The 24626-nt window shown below is 43.3% G+C and overlaps 1 protein-coding gene across 11 annotated transcripts in view; it reads left to right on the forward strand.

Moving 5' to 3' along the window:
• HPS5 (HPS5 biogenesis of lysosomal organelles complex 2 subunit 2) overlaps window positions 1–24626 on the forward strand; it is a 52972-nt gene that overhangs the window by 10574 nt on the left and 17772 nt on the right. For 7 of the 11 annotated variants that reach the window (XR_011388118.1, XR_011388125.1, XR_011388123.1 and 4 more), the window contains exons 6-14: window positions 867–1000; window positions 7147–7359; window positions 7657–7728; window positions 14928–15016; window positions 17965–18143; window positions 18786–18944; window positions 21046–21235; window positions 21875–21998; window positions 23262–23411. Coding sequence is in view for 7 of the 11 variants with exons in the window: in XM_008275123.4 (XP_008273345.2) it covers window positions 867–1000; window positions 7147–7359; window positions 7657–7728; window positions 14928–15016; window positions 17965–18143; window positions 18786–18944; window positions 21046–21235; window positions 21875–21998; window positions 23262–23411 (1310 nt within the window). In the remaining 4 variants the exon portion in view is untranslated. The remainder of the gene's footprint in view (window positions 1–866; window positions 1001–7146; window positions 7360–7656; window positions 7729–14927; window positions 15017–17964; window positions 18144–18785; window positions 18945–21045; window positions 21236–21874; window positions 21999–23261; window positions 23412–24626) is intronic. The other 4 variants (XR_011388128.1, XM_070072629.1, XM_008275124.4 and 1 more) reach the window with 1 other exon arrangement.

Consider the following 24626-nt stretch of genomic DNA (forward strand, 5'->3'; position numbering starts at 1 on the left):
GGAACTGGATCAGAAGTGGAACAACTGGAACTCGAACTGGTGCTCATGTGGGATGCCAGCATTGCAGGCAGCTGCTTGACCCACTCTGCCACCATGCTAGCCTCCTGGCTAAATTATTTTAATGAACACATCAAATTATTATTCTGGCCTTGCCATCATGACCCATCAAGGTTACTGTTTAAAACTTCATATATTTTTGACCCAGAATACAATTGCTGCCTTACACATAGTATCTTTTTCCCAAAGGGAGAAGCACTATTTACCAGTGAAAAATTCTCTCATGTATTCTCAAACTTACTTCATCTTTTTCATTCCAAACTGTAAGGTTAGAAAAATCATAGGAGAGCCTTAAGACTTTTCTTCTGGGGGCCGGCACTGTGGCGTAGCGTGTAAAGCCACTGCCTGCAGTGCCAGCGTCCGTATGGGCACCGGTTCGAGTCCCAGCTGCTTCATTTTCTATCCAACTCTCTGCTATGGCCTGGGAAAGCAGTAGAAGATGGCCCAAGTCCTTGGGCCCTGGCACCTGTGTGGGAGACCCAGAGGAACTCCTGGCTTCGGATTGGCCTAGCTCCAGCCATTGCAGCCAATTGGGGAGTGAACCAGCAGATCTATCTGTGTAACTCTGACTTTCAAATAAGTAAAATAAATCTTTTTTTTTTTAAATAATTTTCTTCTGTAGTTATGGCCAAGTTATTTCACAAAACTTTTGAGTGAAACTTTGATACTCTAATAAGAAAATTAAATTTTAGCCTATTTAAAATTTTTATTTTGCTCTTCAAGTTACTTTTATTGGGAAGGTAAAGAGGAAGAGGTCATGTGTGTGTTCTGATGAAATACACTTTGTTTCCTTCTCATGTGCCTTTCAGGCAGCGGCTGCCTTTGTGATATTTCCTGTTCAGACGATAACAACAGTCGACTCCTGTGTCGTCCAGTTAGATTATTTGGATGGAAGACTGCTCATATCTTCACTTACTCGATCCTTCTTGTGTGACACCGAGAGGTAAATTGACCAACCATGATTCAGCAGAAATGCAGAAGTAATGGAAGGAACTTAGAAGTTATATAGCTCAAACCACTTAGCCAGTTTTACAGATGTTAAAAAGGACCCAGTAAGGGAGGCAGAGGTGGCTGGATAGAGGAGGGAAAAAATCTGCATGAGTCAGCTCTTGGCCTGGGAACCCCAAGAGGAGATCAGGGGTGTACCCTCAGGAAGGAAAGTGGGGTCAAGCCTGGCATCTCTAGGACAGAAAAACAGGGGCCAGGAGGTTGGAGCAAATGAACCCCATGGCACCCTCACAGCCCCACTTCCTGCAGGCTGAGGGCCATCGGGAGCCCTGCCTGCTCTGGCAGGACTATCCTTAAGTTCCAGCTGCCTCCCCCAACAATGCTGGGTTTCTGGCACAGCCTGGACCAGGTCATCCCCCATCCCCTACCCCCCAATCCTCCACCCCCACCCTACCAACAAAAAGAAAAAAAAAAGGGCCAGCGCCGCGGCTCACTAGGCTAATCCTCCACCTAGTGGCGCCGGCACACCGGGTTCTAGTCCCGGTCGGGGCGCCGGATTCTGTCCCGGTTGCCCCTCTTCCAGGCCAGCCCTCTGCTGTGGCCAGGGAGTGCAGTGGAGGATGGCCCAGGTGCTTGGGCCCTGCACCCCATGGGAGACCAGGAAAAGCACCTGGCTCCTGGCTCCTGCCATCGGATCAGCGCGGTGCGCCGGCCGCAGCACGCCGGCCGCGGCGGCCATTGGAGGGTGAACCAACGGCAAAGGAAGACCTTTCTCTCTGTCTCTCTCTCTCACTATCCACTCTGCCTGTCAAAAAAAAAAAAAAAAAAAAAAAAAAAAGAGAGAAAGGAAAAAAAAAAAAGGACCCAGTTGTAGGGAATCTGATGTGGGAAAGTAGAGTAGAGGTAACTGAGACAATCCAGGCAGTGACTAAAACAGGTATTAACTGAACTCTACTGCCAGGCATGGGCTTAGTGCCAGGAGAGAAGGCCAAAGGCCTTGATTGAGTTGTGTTGTTGTTTTTTTAAACTTGTTTTTATAATTAATAAGATTTTATTAAAGATAAAAATTGGGTACAGAATATTTGGGAACTTGGTTGTGAAAGTCATGATTTCATTCTTTTTCTATGGCTGAGTAGTATTCCATCGTGTATATGTACCACAATTTATTTGTTTTTAAAGATTTATTTATTTATTTGGAAGGCAGAGTTACAGAGAGGCAGAGGCAGAAAGGGAGAGAGATATCTCTTCCATCTGCTGGTTCCTCCCCAAATGGCCACAATGGAGCAAGGAGCCAGGAGCTTTCTCTGGGTCTCCCATGTGGGTGCGTGAGCCCAAGCACTTGGGCCATCCTCCAGTGCTTTCCCTGGCTATAGCAGAGAGCTGGAATGGAAGAGGAGCAGCCAGGACTTAAATTGGTGCCCATATGGGATGCTGGCACTGTAGGCAGAAGCTTTACCTGCCATGCCACAGCGCTGGCCCCCCACAATTTCTTTATCTAATCATCAGTTGATGGACATCTGAATTAATTTCATCTTAGTTATTGTAAGTTGAGCTGCTATAAACATGGAGGTACAGCAGATCCTGTCTTTTGCAGCAAAATGGATGCAGTTGGCGACCATTATGCTTAGTGAGATAAGCCAGTCCCAAAAAGACAAATATCATATATTTTCCCTGATTTGTGGTAACTAATATGCAGAGTACAAAAAAGTATATGAGTGAAATTGACATTTTGAGATTTGATTATTGTGTATAGCCCTTGTCTATACTCTTGAGTAACAGTGGTTTTTATACTTACTCCTTGTTGAATTCTTTAGTTAGTAGAGGGCTAAACTTGTGATTATAAAGTAAATTAAAAGTATGTCATTGTAAAAATTAAAAGAAATCAGGAAGGAAGAGGAAAGATGGGAGCAAGGGAGGGAGAGAGGTTGAGTGGGAAGTACCATTATGCTCTTAAAACTATCTATCAGATAGATAAAATTTGTTCCCCTTTTATAAATACAAAAATATTTTAACAAAAAAATTAGGGCAGCCTGTCTAGTAGGGGTTCTAGAGGAACTTAGAGCTTTCCATAAATACACCTTTCCAATGTCATTGAGTGATAGGTTTTGCTCTTCCATTTGCCCTTATGTTTGGTAAGATGGTAATGAAAATGTCTGTTATTTTGTTTGTTCCCCCTCTGAAATCTGACACGAGGATTCCCAAAGACTTGTAGTGAGCTGCCTTCACTACAGTTTATCTGATCTCAATTTGATAAAGACACAAAGGTCTTGGAAAGCAAGCTGTCTACTTCCTCTGATAAAACAGTATCCTTTAGGCAGGAAAGACCACATTTGACCTATTCTTATGGGTGAAATGTTACTCTTATTCCCCTTAATTTTCAAAGGTCAAAATAGATAATAAAATCTTTTAAGATTTATTTATTTATTGGAAAGTCAAATTTACACAGCAGAGAGAGGAGAGGCAGAGAGAAAGAGAGGTCCTCCATCCGATGGTTCACTCCCCAGATGGCCACAATGGCCAGAGCTGCGCCGATCCGAAGCCAGGAGCCAGGAGCCTCCTCTGGGTCTCCCACGTGGGTGCAGGGGCCCAAGGACTTGGGCCATCTTCCACTGCTTTCCCAGGCCATAGCAGAGAGCTGTATCAGAAGTGGAGCAGCTGAGTCTCGAACTGGTGCCCATATGGGATGCTGGCACTTCAGACCAGGGCGTTAACCCATTGTGCCACAATGCTGGCCTGATAATGAAATCTAAAGTAAACAAGGAAACAAAAAAGAGTTTTTGAAATTGACAGATTTTTTAAAAAAATATATTTAATTAATTTATTTGAGAAGTAGAGTTACAGAGAGAGACAGATCTTCCATCTGCTAGTTCACTCCCCAAATGGCCGCAACAGCAGGAGCTGGGCTGATTTGAAGTCAGGAGTCAGGAGCTTCTTCCAGGTCTCCCATGTAGGTGCAGGGACCCAGGCACTTGGGCCACTTCCACTGCTTTCCCAAGCTAAAAGCAGAGAGGGACATCACAAGTGGAGCATGTGGGACATGAACTGGCGCCCGTATGGGATGTTGGCTCTGCAAGTGGAGGCTTAGCCTACTGTGCTACAGGGGCTGCCCTGCTGACTTTCACCAAAATCTCCAGGGTGGAGCCAGAGGTACAATGAATGGCACAGGAGTGTATTCGAGGTAGCTGTGAAATACCAGAGTGGGGAACAACTTGGAAAGAATCCTCTGTGTCAGTGTTCCAAAGGTCCTCAGCTTTTCTCACCTAGGGAAGTTTTCACCAGTCATTTTCTTTTTCTTGGATCCTGGCCAGCTACCATGTTCCTAAGGCCTATTCTTCCTTAAAAGTTTATTATGGGGAATTTTGAGCATACACAAGAGAAAATCGTATCATGAACCCGAATGTATCCATTTCACAGGGGTATAGCCAGAGTTTGATGACAGAAACATAGAACTCATTGCAAAAACAACATCTTTTAGATAAACCCACTGTCTGTTAGCTAGAATGCAGTTTTTAGGGAAATGTACAGTACAATAATTTTTTTTTTTTTTTGACAGGCAGAGTGAACAGTGAGAGAGAGAGACAGAGAGAAAGGTTTTCCTTTTTCCATTGGTTCACTCCCCATTGGCTGCTGTGGCCGGCGCACTGTGCTGATCCGAAGCCAGGAGCCAGGTGCTTCTCCCGGTCTCCCATGTGGGTGCAGGGTCCAAGGACTTGGGCCATCCTCCACTGCACTCCCGGGCCATAGCAGAGAGCTGGACTGGAAGAGGGGCAACCGGGACAGAATCCAGTGCCCCAACTGGGACTAGAACCTAGTGTACCGGCGCTGCAGGCAGAGGACTAGCCTGTTGAGCTGTGGCGCTGGCCAGTACAATAATTTTTTAAAAATTATTTATATCAAAAAGTCGGGGTTTTTGTTTGCTTCAACCTTTCCTTCCAACAAGTAGCATTTAAGAAAAAACAGTAGGATTCCTAATAACTAACCAAATAATAGATAAAAATTTACTTCTTCTGCCGGCCATTGTCTAGTTTCTATCAGTGTTGAGAATGAACACGTTCAGAATCGTGAATAGAACAAAGAAAGAATTACGCGATAATAGAACACTGGATAATAGGACCTGATGATACAATGTCAAGTTCTGGTTCTGCGTCTCTTTAAACCTTGCTGAAGGTCAGTTTCCCCACTAGAATATAGTGATAGTTTTGAGGATTAACAAAGATAAGGTATATGAGAATACTTTACTCTGTGCTTGTTGCATATTCTTTGAAAATAAAGAAAACAAGATTCATGAGTATACAAGTAAGACAGTAAGAAATATATTTTATTTTGCAAATAAGGAGAATAAATAATAATGCCATTACTTCTTATCTTGCTCTATATATATTTCAAAGCTCTTTTGTATCCATGTTCCTGAAATAAAGCATATGTTATATTTTTATTCACAAAGCAAGTAAATACAGCAATATTTGTGGAGTTACCTGAGGTAATATAATAAATTCATGCCAGTGAGTGTGTTAGACCATTCCCCAGTAGGAGACACTCAGTTTCTGGAGTGTTGGCAGTGCCGAGTACTTTCTGTGGGCCAGACACTGCACTGCACACTAACAGTTCAACTAAAGAGAAATAGAAAATAGCCTTTGTCCTGAAAAGTTGTAATCTACTGTTCAGAGAGACATCATTGCTGTATATAAGGTGGTAAGTGTCGCTCCCCCTCTTCGTGGAGGAGCAACACTAAACCCTGCCTAGGCTTCATATCCGAGTCAGGTTTCCTATCCGAGTCACGGCACCATTATGTCGCTCCCCCTCTTCGTGGAGGAGCAACACAGGACCCTGCGCTGTTCTTTCGTCTGCTCGGCCCTCCCCGGGTTTGCTGCTGGTTTTTCCCGGGTTGGCTACTATCCCTTCCACCTCCGTGGAAGGGCAGTTCCCCCTGGCCACATTCCCCACTTCCGCAGGGGAGCAGCACACCGCCGGCCGGCTCTCTCGGGGGGCTGCACAGGTGTTCCTTCAGCTAGATGTTCCCCATAGATGTTCCTGGTGCATGCCGTCTCTCTCCTCCTTTATAGTCCTCCTCCGCCAATCCCAACTCGGCTGCCCACACGCCGAGTATGCTGCTCTCCTCCAATCAGGAGCAAGTCCTACAGTTTATTAGTTGAACTGGAGGCAGCTGTGCAGAAGCTGTTTACTTCTCTCCCAGCGCCATATTGTGGGAGAGCAGATGCATAGAATAAGTCTTAATTCCAGTAACTCAGTCCAGTCCGGATTGCTCCCCACAGTAAGCACCATGAAAACAGCACCAGAAGCTTGGATTCAGCCTATGGGAGTCAAGGACATTTCTCAGAGGAACAGGGATGGTGCTGTCATGGAGCATGGGTATCAGAAGTTTTTAGGAAGAGACCCTCTCCACACCACTGTTACTTTCTGTGTTCCCAGGCCATGTGCTGAGCTCTTTGGTATGTCTAACTCAGGTAATCTAAGGCGACAGAGATCCAGAAGACCTGGCATTTTGTGGGAACAGTGAGGAGTTTATGGGGTGTTTATGATGAGGGAGTGACTGGAGGGCAGGGTTGGAGAGGGAGATGAGAAGTTTCCAGGGAGTGTCCAGAAGGCATGTTGCATGTGAGTGGGGATGCAGTCAGTAGGGTTCAAGGGTATCTGAGATGCTTTGGTAGCCCTCACTTTGTAGATTTGTAAAGGGCAGTCCTCTAGATTGTAAATATTGATCATATACCCAGTAATGTTGCTTATTTCTCTTACTAGATTGTATTTAGTTTTCGATTGTGTTGGATTATCTCTGTGTACAATAGTGTCATCCACACATATTGGCAGTTTGTTGCTTAAAAGAAAAAAAATAATGCCTTAATCAGTTTTTTTAAAAGGGGCTTTCATATACTTCTGAGTCCCTCATTTTGCAGATAATAAGCTGAGTACTAATATGAAGTGGTTTGGTTCCTGTCACAAAAATAGCTGATGGCAAGATGGAGCCAGAGCCATATCTTGACATTTCCATTCTGTAGCTCTTTCCAGGAAATTGCTAACGTAACATTAGCGAGTGGACCCTTATTGGCAGTGCTGACTTGTAATGCTGTGGCTTTTTCACTTTTCTGTAAGTAAATGTGCTTTCTCTTCCTTTCTGGGCATTAGAGAAAAGTTTTGGAAAATTGGAAACAAGGAAAGAGATGGAGAATATGGAGCTTGTTTCTTCCCTGGAAGGTGCTCTGGGAGCCAGCAACCTCTGATCTATTGTGCCCGCCCTGGCTCCAGGATGTGGGAAGTGAACTTTGATGGGGAAGTGATGAGTACACATCAGTTCAAGAAACTCCTCTCATTGCCGCCTCTCCCTGTGATCACTGTCAGGTATGGTTTTTAGGAGTGATTGGAATTGTTAGAGGAATTTACATGGAGGGCTGAGATTACAATCTGATATTCTATGTGTGTATTAAATACTTTATTATACTGATTTTAGAATGGAGTAGACTTTTTATTAAAAGAGTTAAAGAAACCAAAAGTGTCTTTTATCAATCATCTTTCCTGTAATGGATGAATCAAGTAAGGGAAGGTTCGGTTTGATTTTTGGGGTTTTTTTGGAGGCAAGAGTTTCCTGCCATTGAGAAAAGTGTGATTACGTCATTAACAGATGTGTTTACTTCCTAGATCAGAACCTCAGTATGATCATACAGTTGGCTCCTCCCAGTCTTTGTCTTTCCCCAGACTCTTGCATCTTAGGTAAGTTTCTCCTTTGATCCTCAAAATAAAATGGATGCTTAGCTTTTTCTTTTTGTTTCCTGTTCAGAAGCAGGGCTTTTTGTTTGTTTGTTTGTTTGTTTGTTTTTGTAATACTTATTGGTTTATTTAACAGGCAGAATGACACAGAGAGAGAGAGAGAGAGAGAGAGAGAGAGAGGGCCTCCATCTACTACATCTACTAGTTCAGTCCTCAAATAGCTGCAAAGGCTAGGGCTGATCCTGGCTGAAAAAGAGAGCCTGGCATTCTATCAGGCGCGTTAGCAGAGAGCTAGATCCAAAGTGGAATAACCAGGACTTGAACCAGCACTCTGATATGGGATGCTGGCATCGCAGGCGGTGGATTAACTGGCTGTGCCACAATGCTAGCCCCTAGAAGCAAGTTTTTAAAATTGTTTTAGCTATGCTGTGGCGTAGCGGGTAAAGATGCTGCCTGCAGTGCCGGCATCCCATATGGGTGCTGGTTTGTATCCCAGCTGCTCTACTTCCAATCCAGCTCTCTGCTATGGCTCGAGAAAGCAGTAGAAGATGGCCCAAATCCTTGGGCCCCTGCACCCATGTGGGAGACCTGGAAGAAGCTCCTGGCTCCTGGCTTCAGATCAGCACAGCTGTGGCCATTGCGGCCAATTGGGGAGTGAACCAGCGATGGAAGACACCTCTCTCTCTCCCCGCTTCTTCTTCTCTCTTTGTGTAATTCTGACTTTCAAATAAATAAATAAATCTTTTTTAAAAAAATACTTGACTAGTCTAAAAAAAAGATTGTTTTTGCATTAATTTAATTTTGTAAAGTTAGGAAATAACTGTGTTACTTTAAGTGTTCTTTATCTAAGAAGAATGAAAGGATCCTAGAAATATACTTCCCTTTCTAAACCAACTGGACAGTTTAAGTGCCAGGGAACTTCTGGCACTTAGAGCTAAGAGCTATAGGTTGTGTTCTCTCAATCCCCCTACGTGGTGAATGCTGTAATGAAAGCAAGTCCCAGGCTGAAATCACCACACGCAAGTAGAAGCACATAGCTAGCAGGCACAAAAATGCTGTAGAACTTGTAGGCGTGATGAAATTTCACCTGTCCTTTAGGGACTCTGGTAAGCATCATGCGTGGAAGGTCTGCTCCAGGCAGTTCAGCCAAATGCTAATGTCAGGGTTCAGCTAGCTCTCTAGTTGGCAAAACCCACAGTTACATAGCAACTCAGAGTGCCACTCTCAGGGTATCTGCTGCTGGGCTTGCCAGTTCTTACACCTGGTTCTGAGGGAAGCGGTGCGAGTGTTTGATTTACAGCTAACTGCTTTGTCTTGATCTCTACTTATTTCATCAGTGAAAGATATTTCTAATATCCCTTAGGCTGACTAATAAGATCTTGAATGCAGTTTTGGAGAATATTATGCAAAGGTTGTTAAAATGTACACTGAAGTGTAGACTCTTGATTGGGTTCTTTCAAAGGCCAATTGCTCATAGAAAATTATTTTAAAAAGATGTATTTATTTATTTGAGAGGCAGAATTATATATATAGAGAGGGGAAGATATGGAGAGATCTTTCATCCACTGGTTCACTCCCCAGATGGCCACAATGGTTGGAGCTAGACCAGTCTGAAGTCAGGAGCCAGGAGTTTTATCCAGGTCTCCCATGTAGGTACAGGGGCCCAAGCACTTGGGCCATCCTCTGCTGCTTTCCCAGGAGCATTAGCAGGGAGTTGGATAGGAAGTGGAGCAGCCAGGTTTTGAACTGGTGCCTATATTGAATGCTGGTGCCGCAGATGGCAGCTTTATCCACAAAGCCACAGTACTGGCACCTCTGCTTTTTTTAATTAGAGAGACATTTATTCATTTATTTGAAAGGCAGAGTGACAGGGTGAGAGAGAGACCAAAAGATATTCTATTTGCTGATTCTAATTGCCTATAATAGCCAGGGCTGGAATTCCATCTGGGTCTCCTACACGGAATGGCAGAAACCCAAGTATTTGGACCATCATTTCCTGCCTTCCCAGGTGTGTTAGTAAGAAGCTGAATTGGAAACAGAGGAGCCAGAACTTGAACCACCTTTCCTAAGCAATGTTTTAATCTGCTGGGCCACAGTGCCAGCCCAAAGTAATTGGGTTCCTACCACATACCACATGGGAGACCTGCACTGAGTTCCCATCTCCTTGTTTCTCTGCCTCAGCTGCTGTCAACCAGCAGATTTCTCTCTCTCTCTCTCTCTCTCTCTCTCTTTCTTTCTTTCTTTCTTTCTTTCTTTTTAAAGGTTTATTTATTTATTTTTGAAAGGCAGAATTACAGAGAGGGAGAGGCAGAGAGTCAGAAGTCTTCCATCCTCTGGTTCACTCCCCAAATAGCTGCAACAGCTTGGAGCTATGCCTGGCCAAAGCCAGGAGTCAGAAGCTTCTTCCAGGTCTCCCACATGGGTGCAGGGGCCTAATCACTTGGGCCATCTTCTACTGCTTTCCCAGATACATTAACATAGAGCTGGATTGGAAGTGGAGCAGCTGGGACTTGAACCGGTGCCCATATGGATTGCCAGTTGTGCAGGCAGCAGTTTAACCTGGTATGCCACAGCACTGGCCCTTCTATTTGTATCTCTCTCTGTCTCCTGCCTTTCAAAACAGAAAACAATTGTAATGTTAACTAATTGCCCCTAAGTGTGAGATTAAAAACTGATTTATGTATATGTCATATGGTCTACACTGAAGTGGTTAAAAATGAATTCTAGCAATATAATATATTAATAAATCCATAATTTACCATGAAAGTTATTGACAAAAGATAGCTATTTGTCCATAATTAGATAAAGCATAATTTTAAAATCTTCCTTTAGCACTCTTCTTTTATGGTACTTATTACAGATTATAACTATATACTCATGTAATATTTATGCTTTTTTTTTTTACCTCTAAAAGGTAAGCTCCGTGAAAGTTCCATGTCTGTTTTGCTCGCTACCATATTTTCCGTGCTTGGCCTAGTACCTGGCACGTGACAAACACTTAGATACCTGTTGGCTGTTGTGCGACGTCTGGGCTGTGGGGAGGTCCCTTACCTTATGTTTTTCTAATAGCTGGACCAAGTAGGCTTGGTTCTCCCGGTAGAGTTATTTTTTAGAGTTTAGCTGTTAAAAGGTCCTGTTACTGTCCCTAGTGTGGTAAACAAAGCTTCTCATGTCTCTGCCATCTCCTCAGCCTAAGCAATAATTAATGCCACTTTGGATACTTTGTTGACTCCTGCAGCAGGCTTGGTCTGTTGTCACATTCATGTATTATACATTTCTTTCCCAGCACCAAAATCGCAACTTCTTTACCATGGGCACAGTGCTAGGCACAAAAAAAGCTCTCAACAAATAGCTAACTCAACAAAGTTTAAAAAAAATGAACAGGAAGACTTCTTTTTGTTACTGTTTATTTACTTTTTCCCCATTTATATCCTTGTGTCCTTTGGTACCTTCACTATCAACCCATAAATCTCACAAGGTGACATCTTTCTATACTATATTTTATTTTCTTTTGAGTATATAGGTATCTCTTTACTTGATTTTTTTAAGGAGACATTTTAAAGAAATTTATTTATTATTTTAGTTATTTGCAAGTCAGAGGGAGAAACAGAGGGAGAAAGGCAGAGAGATAGCGTCCATCCACTGGTTTGCTCCCCAAATGGGCCAGGCCTATGCGAGGATCCAAGAACTCAATCTGTGTCTCCCATTTGGGTGGCAGGAACCCTACTAATTGAGCCTGTTGCCTCCCTGCATGCACATAAACAGGAAACCAGAATCAGAAGCGGAACCAGGACTTAAACCCAGGCTCTCCCATATGGGATGTGAGTGTCCCAAGTGGATGCTTAAGTGCTACTCCAAACACCTGCCACCTTTCTTTGTCTTTTTAAACAATGCTGTTAGGCAATGTCCCAGTCTATTTATTATCAATGAAGGGATAAGTGAAAGGGGAATATATGAATTGCAAGTGTTAACTCTTATTTAGGTCCCACATTCCCATTTAATCTAGGTTGCTATTTCTAAGAAATGTTTCATACTGAATTTCAAGTAAAGTTATCAAGACCAGGATATTGTATCTCTCAACTCAGGGGTCCTCTTTTGTTTTGTTTTGTTTTTTTTTTTTTTTTTTTTTTTCTCCTCTGAATCTTGAAAGTAGCCTCCCAGTTTTACTCACTTTGGACCAGAATTCTGACCATTTCTTTGATCATGTGACAAAGATTATTTTCCTATGAGGATAATGATCTCTCTTTCATATTGAAAAAATGGTTATTGTTTATGTGAGAACCCAAAACCTGTCAAATATTCCCCTTAGTTTCATTGCCATATGGAACTCTCGGAGACATAAAGGAAAAAATAAATGGTCCTGTTCTCAAGGTTGTGGTTTTTTGGAAAGATATGGTTTATTTCTATAGCAAGTTTCAACAATAAAAAATAAAAGTTGTGACGATTGGGAACCCTTCGCTGGATGAGAGAAGCATCCTTGCCCCTCTCTATCAGTGCTGCATCATTCGGGTTTCCACCTGGAACAGACTGAACTACCTGAAGAATGGCATGCTGAAGTCTGCCTTACACTCTGCCATGGCCCACGACCCCATCTCGCCAGTGCTGTCCGAGCCTCACCTGGACGCCATGGACCAGCGGCTCCTCAGCGTCCTGGCCACCGTGAAGCAGTGCACCGACCAGTTTGGGATGGACACTGTGCTGGTGGAAGACAGGATGCCTCTCTCCCACTTGTAACCCTCCACACTTTTTACAAAGATAGAGAAAGAGCACAATCCATTCCGCGTGGGCCGAGACGGACTGGACGTGGCCAGCAGCAAGTTCGGCGCCGGGCTCAGGGTGGCCCGGGCATCTGTGGCGTGTGTGCAGTACAGGCGGCGGCAGGGCGCGCAGGGGGCGGAGCACGGCGAGCTGCTGGCCGAGTCACCGCCTGCCGGCCCGCCCCCGCAGCCGCCCCGCCCAGCCGTGGGCCTCAGAGCTGGTCAGTCCTCGCTCCGTGGCAAAGGACAGACCGAGGTGTGGCATGTGGACAGGCGGATGCGGGAACCGCTCTGGGGTCCGAGTGTGTGTTGTTAGTTTGAACTTTGCAGTCCTGTGTCCACGCCTGTGGATTTCATGGAAACACTTTGCAACCTCAAAAAAAAAAAAAAAAAAAAAAAAAAAAAGTTGTGATGATTAAGTGCTGTAAGGGCAGAGATGACCAGAACAAGATTGTGTGTAGAAGCCCATTGCTGTTGGCTGTAGGTGGATTTCAGATAGGAGCAGAACTTTTGCTGATCCTTGGGATGTGATGAGAGTGAAAACATTGTTAAGCTGGGGAATGCACTGACCAGAGGTAAGAAGAAAAAGTTACTGGTGGTATACATAAAAAAGCAACATCCTTGAGAGAGGGAGATACTTGAAATATACTCATGTTAATGTCAGCAAATGAGTATAGAAGGAAATGAGCAGAGATGGAGAGGAAGGTGGAGAACCAAGGAAGTGTAGTGTCCTAGAATCTAGGGGGGGGCAGGGATTTAGGAGGAGGAAAAGTCAGCAGGCTTGGCCTCTCTTTGGGGGTCAGGAACCTGGAAATGGGAGTGGAGTTTGGCCTAACAATTTAGAAGTCTGTGTCCCATATTGCAGTGCTTGGCTTAATACTCAGCTCTGACCCCTGGCTGCAGCTCACTGCTAATGCAGCCCCTGGGAGGCAGCAGTGATGTCTCAAGTAGTTGAAGTAGTTGAGTTGTTTGTTTTTTTGTTTTTTTTTTGTTTTTGTTTTTGTTTTTGTTTTTGTTTTTTTTTTTTGACAGGCAGAGTGGACAGTGAGAGAGAGAGACAGAGAGAAAGGTCTTCCTTTTGCCGTTGGTTCACCCTCCAATGGCCACCACGGCTGGTGCACTGTGGCCGGCGCACCGCGCTGATCCGAAGGCAGGAGACCCAGATTGCATTCCCACCTCCTGGTTCCAACCCCTGGAGGGGCGTTTGTGGGCATTTAGGGAGTGAACCAATGGATGGCAGCTCTCTTTCTCTGTTGCCTGCCTCTCAAATAAATACTTTAAAAAAAAAAAAAGCCCAATTAGATGATTCTGTGGGCCATATTAAAAAAAAAAAGAAAAAAAGCAGTCTATGCCTTTCTGAGAATTCAGTCAAACTAATCGTAATTCCAGATATCAGTGGGTGGATCAATAACAGAGGCAGTAGAGTCTATTAACCACAGAGAGAAGAAGTCTTAAGTTTGAACTCAGACCATTCTTGGTATAAATTTGAACTCGTCCATATTCGTGCTGAGTGACCTTGGACGTATTATTTCATCTCTCTAAGCCTGTGTTCTTTTTTCTTCTCTTCATCTTTTTTTTTTTTTGAATGTAAAGTAGGAGTAATGCATACACCTTGATAAGCAGCTACAAAGTCACATGGTATAGGCAGAGCCCTTACTAAAGCTCTGGCACATAGTTGACCAAGGGCTCTCAGCCTTTTTTTCAACTATACAATTAAGGACATCAAAATATTGCCATTTGAGGCCAGCGCTGTGGCATAGCGGGTAAAGGTGCTGCCTCCAGTGCCGGCATCCCATATGGGTGCCAGTTTGAGTCCCGGCTGCTCCACTTCCAATCCAGCTCTCTGTTGTGGCCTGGGAAAGCAGTGGAAGATGGTCCAAGTCCTTTGGACCCTGTACCCACATGGGAGATCCGGAGGAGGCTCCTGGCTCCTGGCTTCAGATCCGTGCAGCTCCAGCTGTTGCAGCCAATTGGGGAGTGAGCTAGTGGATGGAAGACTTCTCTCTTTCTCTCTCTATGCTCTCCTTTTCTCTCTGTGTATCTCTGACTTTCAAATAAATAAATAAATTTTTAAAAAAATATTGCCATTTATATAAGTGGCTTGCCAGTATAGTGATGGGTGGTAGCATTTTAGTCTTTGTTTTAAATATGCCCCTTTTGGATCACATATTATTCATCATATTTAACAAACAGATAAGTAGTCTGTAAGCTTTTATTCTTGCAGATACCAGCCTTTTATTTTTCTAGGAGATAGTGTATATGTTTCTCAGTTTGACATCATTTTATCAGTTGTTGGTACAGACAGGAAGGAGGTGTTAGGATCTGATTTGTTGGATGACTGTTATTTTCTTTGCATGGTATGATTTCACTTTAAATAGCTAATGAGAGGACTTCTGTATCCTAGCAAACTCTAAATCTCTTGACTTCTTCCATTTTCTCCTGCAGTGAACATTGTGTGCTGACCTGGACAAAAAGAGGAATTTATATTTTCATTCCTCAGAATGTTCAAGTTCTTCTTTGGAGTGAAGTCAAAGGTAATTGTATTATTATTATTATTTAAGGATTTATTTATTTATTTGAAAGGCAGAGAGAGAGAAAGAGACAGAGATAGAAATAGAGAAAGCAAGATCTCCCTCTGCTGGCTCACTCCCCAAATGTCTGCAGTGGCCAGAGCTGGGCCTGTCTGAAGCCCATAGCCAGGAAGCTCCTCTGGCTTTCCAGTGTGGGTACAGGAGCCCAAGTACTTGGGCCATCTTCTGCTGCTTTCCCAGGGTCATCAGAAGAGGAATAGCTAGGACTCAAACCCAGCACCCATATAGGATGCTGACGCCACAGGCTTTACGTGCCGTGCCACAACACCGGTCTTGAACAATTTAATTATTGTAGGAGAAGTCTCTTGGTGTGTAAGAAGATGAAAAATAGGGTGTGGAAGCATTTCTTTTAAAGATTAAGATCATAGATATTTTCAGTTGTAAGGTACTTGTCAAACATGTTTTTATGAATTTGTATTCAGCTGTTTATTTTTTCATGGATAATTTTAAGAACAATCTTCATTTATGTTTAGATATTAGTGACTACTACCAAAGAACAAATAGGCTAATATATTTTTAAAATTTTATTTATTTTCTTTTTTTAAGATTTATTTATTTGAAAGGCAGAGTTACAGAGAGAGAAGGAGAGAAATAGAGAGATCTTCCATCTCCTGGTTCACTGTCCAAATGGCTGTAATGACCAGAAGTGGGCCAATATGAAGCTAGGAGCCAAGAGCTTCTTCCGGGTCTCCCACGTGGGTGCAGGGGCCCAAACACTTGCCCTTTCTTCAGCACTGCTTTCCCAGGTACATAAGCAGGGAGCTGGATAGGAAGTAGAGCAGCTGGGACTCAAACCCGTGCCCATATGGGATGCCAGCACTGCAGGCAGCTTTATCTGGTTTGCTACAGCACTTCCCCTATTTATTTTCATTTTTTTGAAAGGTAGAGAAACAGAGAGACAAAAAAGATAGAAAAGATCTTCTAGTTCACTCTCCAAATGCCCACAATAGCTGGGCCTCACTGAAGTCAAGAACCTAGAACTGAGTCTGGGTCCCCCACATGGATGGTAGGGACACAAGTACTTAAGTCATCTTGAGCTAGACCCTGGGGTGTGCAATTAGCAGGAGCTGGATGGGAAGCAGAGGAGCCAGGACTTAAACTCTAATATGAGATGCAAGCATTCTAGGATGGCAGCTTATTCAGGGCATCAAATGCTCAGCCCACATGGGTTAATCTGTTTCCCTGCTAGACATTTTGCTTTGACTCCTGTTTTGTGTCTTAATAATTTGGGATTCAAAAAATCCTTGTTGTAGGCTGGCGTCGCGGCTCACTAGGCTAATCCTCCGCCTAGCGGCGCCGGCACACCGGGTTCTAGTCCCGGTTGCCCCTCTTCCAGGCCAGCTCTCTGCTGTGGCCAGGGAGTGCAGTGGAGGATGGCCCAGGTGCTTGGGCCCTGCACCCCATGGGAGACCAGGAAAAGCACCTGGCTCCTGGCTCCTGCCATCGGATCAGCGCGGTGCGCCGGCCGCAGCGCGCTGGCCGCGGCAGCCATTGGAGGGTGAACCAACGGCAAAGGAAGACCTTTCTCTCTGTCTCTATCTCTCACTGTCCACTCTGCCTGTCAAAAAAAAAAAAAAAAAATCCTTGTTGGAACAATAACTGTTATATGTGACAGAGACAGGGAAAATTTATGTCTGTATTCTTTTGGATAAAACCAGAAACAAGGAAAATGTACCTTTTTTAACATTGCTGCACAGTAGAGAGTTTATGTTCACCTTTTGTTCTTTTTTTCTACTTTTCATACAAAAAATAGAAACCATATTTTCTGGTGGGATCATCATTGGCTTCTTATAGATTAAATTCCTTACTGTTGTCTCTTGAAAACTAGTTTTCAGTCATTTGCAGATGTTCTGCCAAGATAGATGTTTTCTCATGAAGTGTTTATTGATGTTCATACTGTTGTAGAAATCCACTCATTGAGTATTGGGTTGTAACTCTCAGAAACAGTCTAGCCTGCAGCGTAGATTTTTAAGATCCCAATTCCTTTTCATGGAAAATATCTTTTTTTTTTTTTTTTTTTTTTTTTGACAGAGTGGACAGTGAGAGAGAGAGAGAGAGAAAGGTCTTCCTTTGCTGTTGGTTCACCCTCCAATGGCCGCCGCGGATGGCGCGCTGCGGCCAGTGTACCACGCTGATCTGATGGCAGGAGCCAGGTACTTATCCTGGTCTCCCATGGGGTGCAGGGCCCAAGCACTTGGGCCATCCTCCACTGCACTCCGGGGCCACAGCAGAGAGCTGGCCTGGAAGAAGGGCAACCGGGACAGAATCCGGCACCCCGACCGAGACTAGAACCCAGTGTGCCGGCGCCGCAAGGTGGAGGATTAGCCTAGTGAGCCACGGCGCCGGCCCGGAAAATATCATTTTTAACCAAGGATTTTATTTATTTAGAAAGAATTTTTAAAAATTTAATCAGAGACAGAGACAGAACTCCTATTCCCTGGCCTACTCCCCAAATGCCTGCAATGGGGAGCTAACAAGAGCTGAAGCTGGGAGCTAGGAACTCAATTCAGTCTCTCAGTTACTGGAGCCATCAACAGTGCCTCCCAGGGTTCAGTTAGCAGGAAGCTGCAATCAAGAGCTGGACCCTGGGATCAAATCCAGTTATTCTGATGCGGGATGTGGCTATCTTAAGTGAGATCTCAACTATTATGAAAATCGATCACCCTTAAAGATAGGATTTTAGATCAGAGAGATGTAGTTCTTTCTCCATATCTTTTATTCTTGATCTTTTAAGAGTAGTGTTAAAATATGACTTCTTCATTGAAATGCAATTATAAAAAGAGATTAAATTCAGTCAAATCAAACCCTATACAAGGAGTGAATGGATAATTTTAGCCCTTGCCAACATTGAGAAGGAGTGTTTGGTTAATTCACCTGCATGGTTCTTGTAGATATTCAGGATGTGGCTGTCTGCAAGAGCGAGCTGTTCTGTTTACACCTAAATGGGAAAGTCTCCCATCTCTCTCTGTTGTCTGTGGAGCGCTGTGTGGAACGACTGCTACGGAGAGGCCTATGGAACCTGGCTGCTCACACGTGCTGTCTTTTCCAAAATTCTATCATTGCCAGCAGAGTGAGTCAGAGCTAGACACTTTTCACGTGGGTTGGTAAAACCATATGGATTTGTATACAAAATTGTTTATCTATTAGCCTTGTCTATATGACCTATAGTACTGCAACCCATCTCCAAAGGAAGCATGACAGATGTTATCTCTGGGTTGGAGGAGGGAAAGGAAGGGACTCTTTCCATACAGAAGAATACCAAATTTACCCACAAATTTATTTGAATTTCAAAACTCATTTTTAATGTTTGTGTGAATGCTTACTCTTAATTAAATTGCTAATTCCTAACATAATTCTCATTAAGTCTTATCCTAGCTTTTTTTTTTTTTTAAGATTTATTTAATTATTTGAAAGTCAGAGTTACACAGAGAGAGGAGAGGCAGAGAAAGAGAGAGAGAGGTCTTCCATCCACTGGTTCACTCCCCAATTGGCTGTAACAGCCGGAGCTGTGCTGATCCAAAGCCAGGAGCCTGGAGCTTCAGACCCAGGAGCCTGGGTCTCCTGTGTGGTTGCAGGGGCCCAAGCACTTTTTAAAATTATCTTTGAAGTTTTATTTTCTGTGTTAGACTTCTTTCAGTACATTGGCCTTTAGATATAGGCTTAATTACAAACAGTAAGCTAGTCCATTGGGTTTTTCTTATCCTTTTATTAGACAAGAAAAAGCTTGACGATAGATAAATTGGAGCATTTGAAATCTCAGCTGGACCTTGCAACCTGTAGTGATTTAATTTCTCAACTGGAAGAATTGATCTTAAGATTTGAACCTTTGGATTCTGCTTGCAGCAGTCGAAGAAGTTCCATTTCATCACATGTATGTATTCTCACTTTATATTTTTATTTATTTGAAAATCAGAAAGAGAGAGAAAAATATAGAGACAGATAAGGAGATCTTCTATCTGATGCTTCACTCCCCAAATGCTTGCAACATCCAAGATGAGGCCAGGCTGAACTAGAATGCAATCTGCATCTCCCATGGAGGTGGCAAAGACCCAACCTACTACCTCCCAAGGCATGCGTTAGCAGCAAGCTGAAATCAGATGCAGAGTCAGGACTCAAACCCAAGCATTCTTATATGGGATGTCAGTGTTCCAAGCAGCCTCTCAGCCCTGCTACCCTCACTTCTTCTTCTTCTTCTTTTTTATGTTAATGAAACACCATACTAGAATTAATTTTTTAAAGATTATTATTTATTTATTTGGAAATCAGAGTTACACAGAGAGAGGAGAGGCAGAGAGAGAAAGAGGTCTTTCATCCGTTGGTTCACTCTCCAATTGGCCACAACGGCCAGAGCTGTGCCGATCCAAAGCCAGGAGCCAGGAGCTTCTTCTGGATCTCCCACACAGGTGCAGGGGCCCAAGGACTTGGGCCATCTTCTGCTGCTTTCCCAGGCCATAGTAGAGAGCTGGATAGGCAGTGGAGCAGCCAGGTCTCGAACCAGCTCCCATATGGGATGCTGGTGTTTCAGGCCAGGGCGTTAACCCACTGCACCACAACGCCAGCCCCATACCCTCACTTCTAAGAGGATTGTATTGTGGAGTAATATTTCTCCAGCTTAGGTTACACTCTTTTATCATTGAGATTTCAAAACTTGTCTTGTGGTCCATCTTTTTGGAAGAAGGCAACTTGCTTTCAGCTATTAGATAGCTAAATGAAGCCTTTACTCAGGTATGTCTTGGAGACACATCTGGTTTTGTCGCTCTACTTCAGACAACCTCCAGCACAAGTCATGTTGCCCCTAGCATGTGATTTGAGATGCTTCATGCAGCTCAGGATTGTCTCATTTAATCCCTGCGCCTTCTGAAGACAAGCCAGAGAAATATGGCTGCGTATGCTACTGGCACACGCAAGGCACACAGCTGCAGACATCAAAACCTTGTTCATCCATTTGTTTTGGTGAGCCATAATTGTTCTCCTTGACTTTCCACTTTAGAGTGAGTATTTCTCTGAAAATGGTGCATTGTGTTATAAAGGAAAGTTTTTTTTTTTAACTTTAATTTAATGAATTTTAATTTAATAAATTTAATTTAATGAATATAAATTTCCAAAGTACAGCTTATGGATTACAATGGCTTCCCCCCTCATAACTTCCCTCCCACCCGCAACCCTCCCCTTTCCCACTCCCTCTCCCCTTCCATTCACATCAAGATTCATTTTCAATTCTCTTTATATACAGAAGATCAGTTTAGCATATATTAAGTAAAGATTTCAACAGTTTGCACCCACATAGAAACACAAAGTGAAAAATACTGTTTGAGTACTAGTTATAGCATTAAATCACAATGTACAGCACATTAAGGACAGAGATCCTACATGAGGAGTTAAGTGCACAGTGACTCCTGTTGTTGACTTAACAAATCGACACTCTTGTTTATGGCATCAGTAATCACCCTAGGCTCTTGTCATGAGTTGCCAAGGCTATGGAAGCCTTTTGAGTTCACTGACTCTGATCATATTTAGACAAGGTCGTAGTCAAAGTGGAAGTTCTCTCTTCCCTTCAGAGAAAGGTACCTCCTTCTTTGATGACCTGTTCTTTCCACTGGGATCTCACTCGTGGAGATCTTTCATTTAGGTGTTGTTGTTGTTGTTGTTGTTGTTTTCTTCCAGAGTGTCTTGGCTTTCCGTGCCTGAAATACTCTCATGGGCTTTTTAGCCAGATCCGCATGCCCTAAGGGCTGATTCTGAGGCCAGAGTGCTGTTTAGGATGTCTGCCATTCTATGGGTCTGCTGTGTATCTCGCTTCCCATGTTGGATCGTTCTCTCCCTTTTTTATTCTATCAGCTAGTATTTGCAGACACTAGTCTTGTTTATGTGCTCCCTTTGGCTCTTAGTCCTATCATTATGATCAATTGTGAACAGAAATTGATCACTGGGACTAGTGCATTACTTTGTATTTTTTTTTAATTCATTTTTAGGAAAGTTTCAGCATTTTGGACTCTGGTATTTACCGTATCATTAGTAGTAGAAGAGGCAGTCAGTCAGATGAAGACTCTTGCTCCCTTCACAGCCAAACCCTCTCAGAAGAAGAGAGACTTAAAGAATTCGCCTCACATCAGGAGGAGGAGCAGCCGCCGGATCAATGCTGTGGCTCCCAGGGACATGAAGGTGCTGACTCTGTCTGGGGTGGTTGCTGACGTGAAGCGGTTATTCTCTGAGTTCTTGTTACAAGGATTGGCTTGTGCATAGGGTTTCTATAAGGTGTTGACAATTTTTAACCTGCCGTAGACTTTCCATCCAGGTCCGTGGATCTGGAGTAGGCTTATGCCTACTTTTTCACCCCTCATGTTTGGGCTAACGTTAATAAAGTGCCTACTTTCAATCATGCATCAAAATGCTGGAAAATTTAAGGTAGAAGTGAGAAGATTTTATCTTGACTAACCAAATTATTTTCCATCAGGAATGAGAAATTGCTACAGTTTTGGGGGCCAATGCCTTCCATTTTCAATTCGAGTATTCCTGTGACTGGACTGTTGAGAAGAGATTAATAAAGCCTTTAAACTTCTTTTTTGACTTATGGGGATTGAGGGTCAGTAGGCCAATGCAGGTACCTCCCTAAGTGTTGTATGTGGACCATCCCGTGCATCTTGTAAACTGAGTTCTGCCCATTTTGTATCTGAGTCAGTTGTGATTTTGGTATTGAAGCGTTCATTTCCTTTAATTTATTCATCTCAGAATTTCTATAAGATTAAAAAGCTGCTCATGTGATTAGATTTTGTTTCTTTCTGCCCCGATTCCATTTGTTAGACAATGTTTCTCATGTTCCAGTGACGTGTGCGACAGATAAGAACGAAACTTTCCTCCCCTTCGGCATTCCATTATCATTTCGTTCTCCATCTCCTCTTGTGTCTCTTCAGGCTGTCAAAGAAAGGTAAAACAGTTAGTGTTTATTTAATTCCAGTTCTACTGTAACTTCCGTTGTCATATTAGGCTCCTTGTGCTGAGAATGGAGACACTGTAAATGAGAAAAAAAAAAAAAAAAAAGAAGGTCCCTAAGTGATTTCTTCTAAAGCCTGTTAACTAAATAGTTAACTTGGTTTCTCATATAGCCTGAGAACTGCTAACTTCTCATTTCAACCTTGAGGCATTTAGCTTCCTTTTGTTTGTGCAGCTGGGATTTTGAGTTGATACAGATGTGAATTTTTTCCCCCTCCAGACAGAACTGAAATTTTTAAATCTGTTTTTCCTTATCCCTGAAGGGAACATTTTTCCCATGTCATTAATTGTTTCTTGATCCTTTTCTGTTTGGGTTCAGAATTGGAAACTTTTTCAGAATTCTTTTTTTCCTCCTCTATGAGACCAAGATTGGCATTTGAGTTTGAGAGAGAAGACTTTGTATAGCTACTTAACTGCTTATCTAAGTCTTACTGGACACAAACTGTGCTTATTAAGAGGGGTGTATTGTGACTGCTGGGCAGTTGAGTGTCATGAAGAAATTCTGTTATTCTCTGCCCAGAAGGGGCTGATGATCACATGGCTTACTCTGCATAAACTGACAGAAACATTATAGATATAACGAGTGTGGAAGGCATTTTCTTTCTTTTTTTTTTTAAATTTATTAATATATTTGAAAGTCAGAATCACAGAGACAGAGGGAGAGACAGAAAGGGAGAGAGAGAGAGACAGCGAGATCTCCTATCTGCTGGCTCACTCCCCAAATGGCCACAAGGAGCCAGGAGCTTCGTCTGGGTCTCCCATGTGAGTTCAGGGGCCCAAGTACTTGGGCTGCCATCTGCTGCTTTCCCAGGCCATTTGCAGGAATCTGGATCAGAAGTGGAACAGCCAGGACTTGAGCCAGCACCCATATAGGATGCTGGCATTGCAGGTGGCGGCTTAACTCACTATGCCACAGTGTCAGCACAAGACATTTTCTTTAGCTTTGAAACATTGGTTTTTCAGGGCAATTAAGTAAATTATACTGAATTATTATAATATAAGTTTTACTTGGGACTTAGGTGAAATATATACATATCGTTGACTGGAGAAGTTGCTGTAAACAGAATGTTTCTTTATATTAAGTCCAAAATGCCTTCCTAGAACTTATAGGAACATAAAAATCTCAGGTACTGAATTTTTCATTCTTGGCTGTAATGAGATTTTTTTTCATGTTAACATTTTGGTATTTGCCTTCCAGTGTTTCTACCTTTGTGCGTAAAACTACTGAGAAGATTGGTACCCTTCATACCAGCCCTGACCTGAAAGTGAGACCAGAACCCAGAGGTGAAGAGCAATCTTGTGAAGAGGATGTGAGTTCAGTTTCCTGCCCAAAGGAGGAAGACACTGAGTAAGCTCTTGTATTAAATCTGTGTGAATTCTAGAGGAGTCAGCTGTCAGTTTGAAGAAAGCCACAGACTGCGTTCTGTTGGAGAAGGCACGTGTGTGATCCTGCTCACTGAAGATAGTGCAGCTCGGAAAAAACTTCTGATGTCACAGTCTTGAAAAATTACATCAGTCCATAACGAATCTATTAAGAAAAAGAGCACCTAATTAAGACAGTTTAGCACATTTTTCCATCTTTCCCATGTACCACGCTCTCACTCCCCTGTAATCTCTTCAAACTTCTAGGATGTCCGAGGAATTTAAGATTAAGATTGATTTCATATGACTGCCATGGCTCTAGGCGCTGTCTCTGTTCTGCTTCTGACTAGCATGTGACTGTGGGTAATGCTTTCTGGCCTCCAAGATACAGAATATGCTGTTGCCTGATGGATCTAAAAGGGAATATTAGGTGTGTGAAGATAGTGAAGAAGAAAGGGACTCTTTAGGCAATGAAGAAACCACTCAAGCTGTTGGTGTTGATGTCCTGTCAGGTACCTTCCCATGGTATGCTGGTGGCATGTCCTTATGCAGCACAGATGAAGTAGGCCCTTGGTCTCTCAGGCTGTGAAGTATGTTGTTTGGTCTCGCCTTGTCTCACTTCAGGGGTTCTGGGCCATAGCAGGAAGCAAGCTCAGCTAACAGTGGTCCTGGAACTGGGAGAGACCCACACACAGGCCCAGAAAGTCTGGGCAGTCAGATAAAATAAAGGGTGCCTTAGTTCATGGAAGAAAAGTTTTCTGACATGGCATTTAAGGCAGCCCTCATCAGCCTGAATGTTGCCACCTTTTTCAGCTTCATCCTTCCAAACACACTGAATTCTAGTCCTGCTGGATGCAGTGTGTCCTCTGACACCTAGAGTGTCCTGCGCCTGGAGCACTGTGCTATTTTTTGTGACATAAACACCACCTCCATGGGACTCTTCCCGTGATGGCCTAGTCGGAGTGATTATTCCTTCTTCTCTCTTCTGTGGCACAGTGTTGTTGGGAAGTGCTACCCTTTAGTATTCGTTATTTTGTTTTTGTGTTACCTTACTTGTTTGCATGCCTTTCTTCTTAATGAGAGCTTGCTCTGACTTGAGCTTAGTCACCTTGAACCCATGGACTGTTTTGTGTCCCCGTCTGTTTGTCTCTTGAAACATGATACAATCCAGTACAATTTAGTAAGTGCTCAGAAGTATTTG

Source organism: Oryctolagus cuniculus, chromosome 1 (assembly GCF_964237555.1).
Source record: "Oryctolagus cuniculus chromosome 1, mOryCun1.1, whole genome shotgun sequence".
In the NCBI taxonomy this organism is placed as follows: Eukaryota; Metazoa; Chordata; class Mammalia; order Lagomorpha; family Leporidae; genus Oryctolagus; species Oryctolagus cuniculus.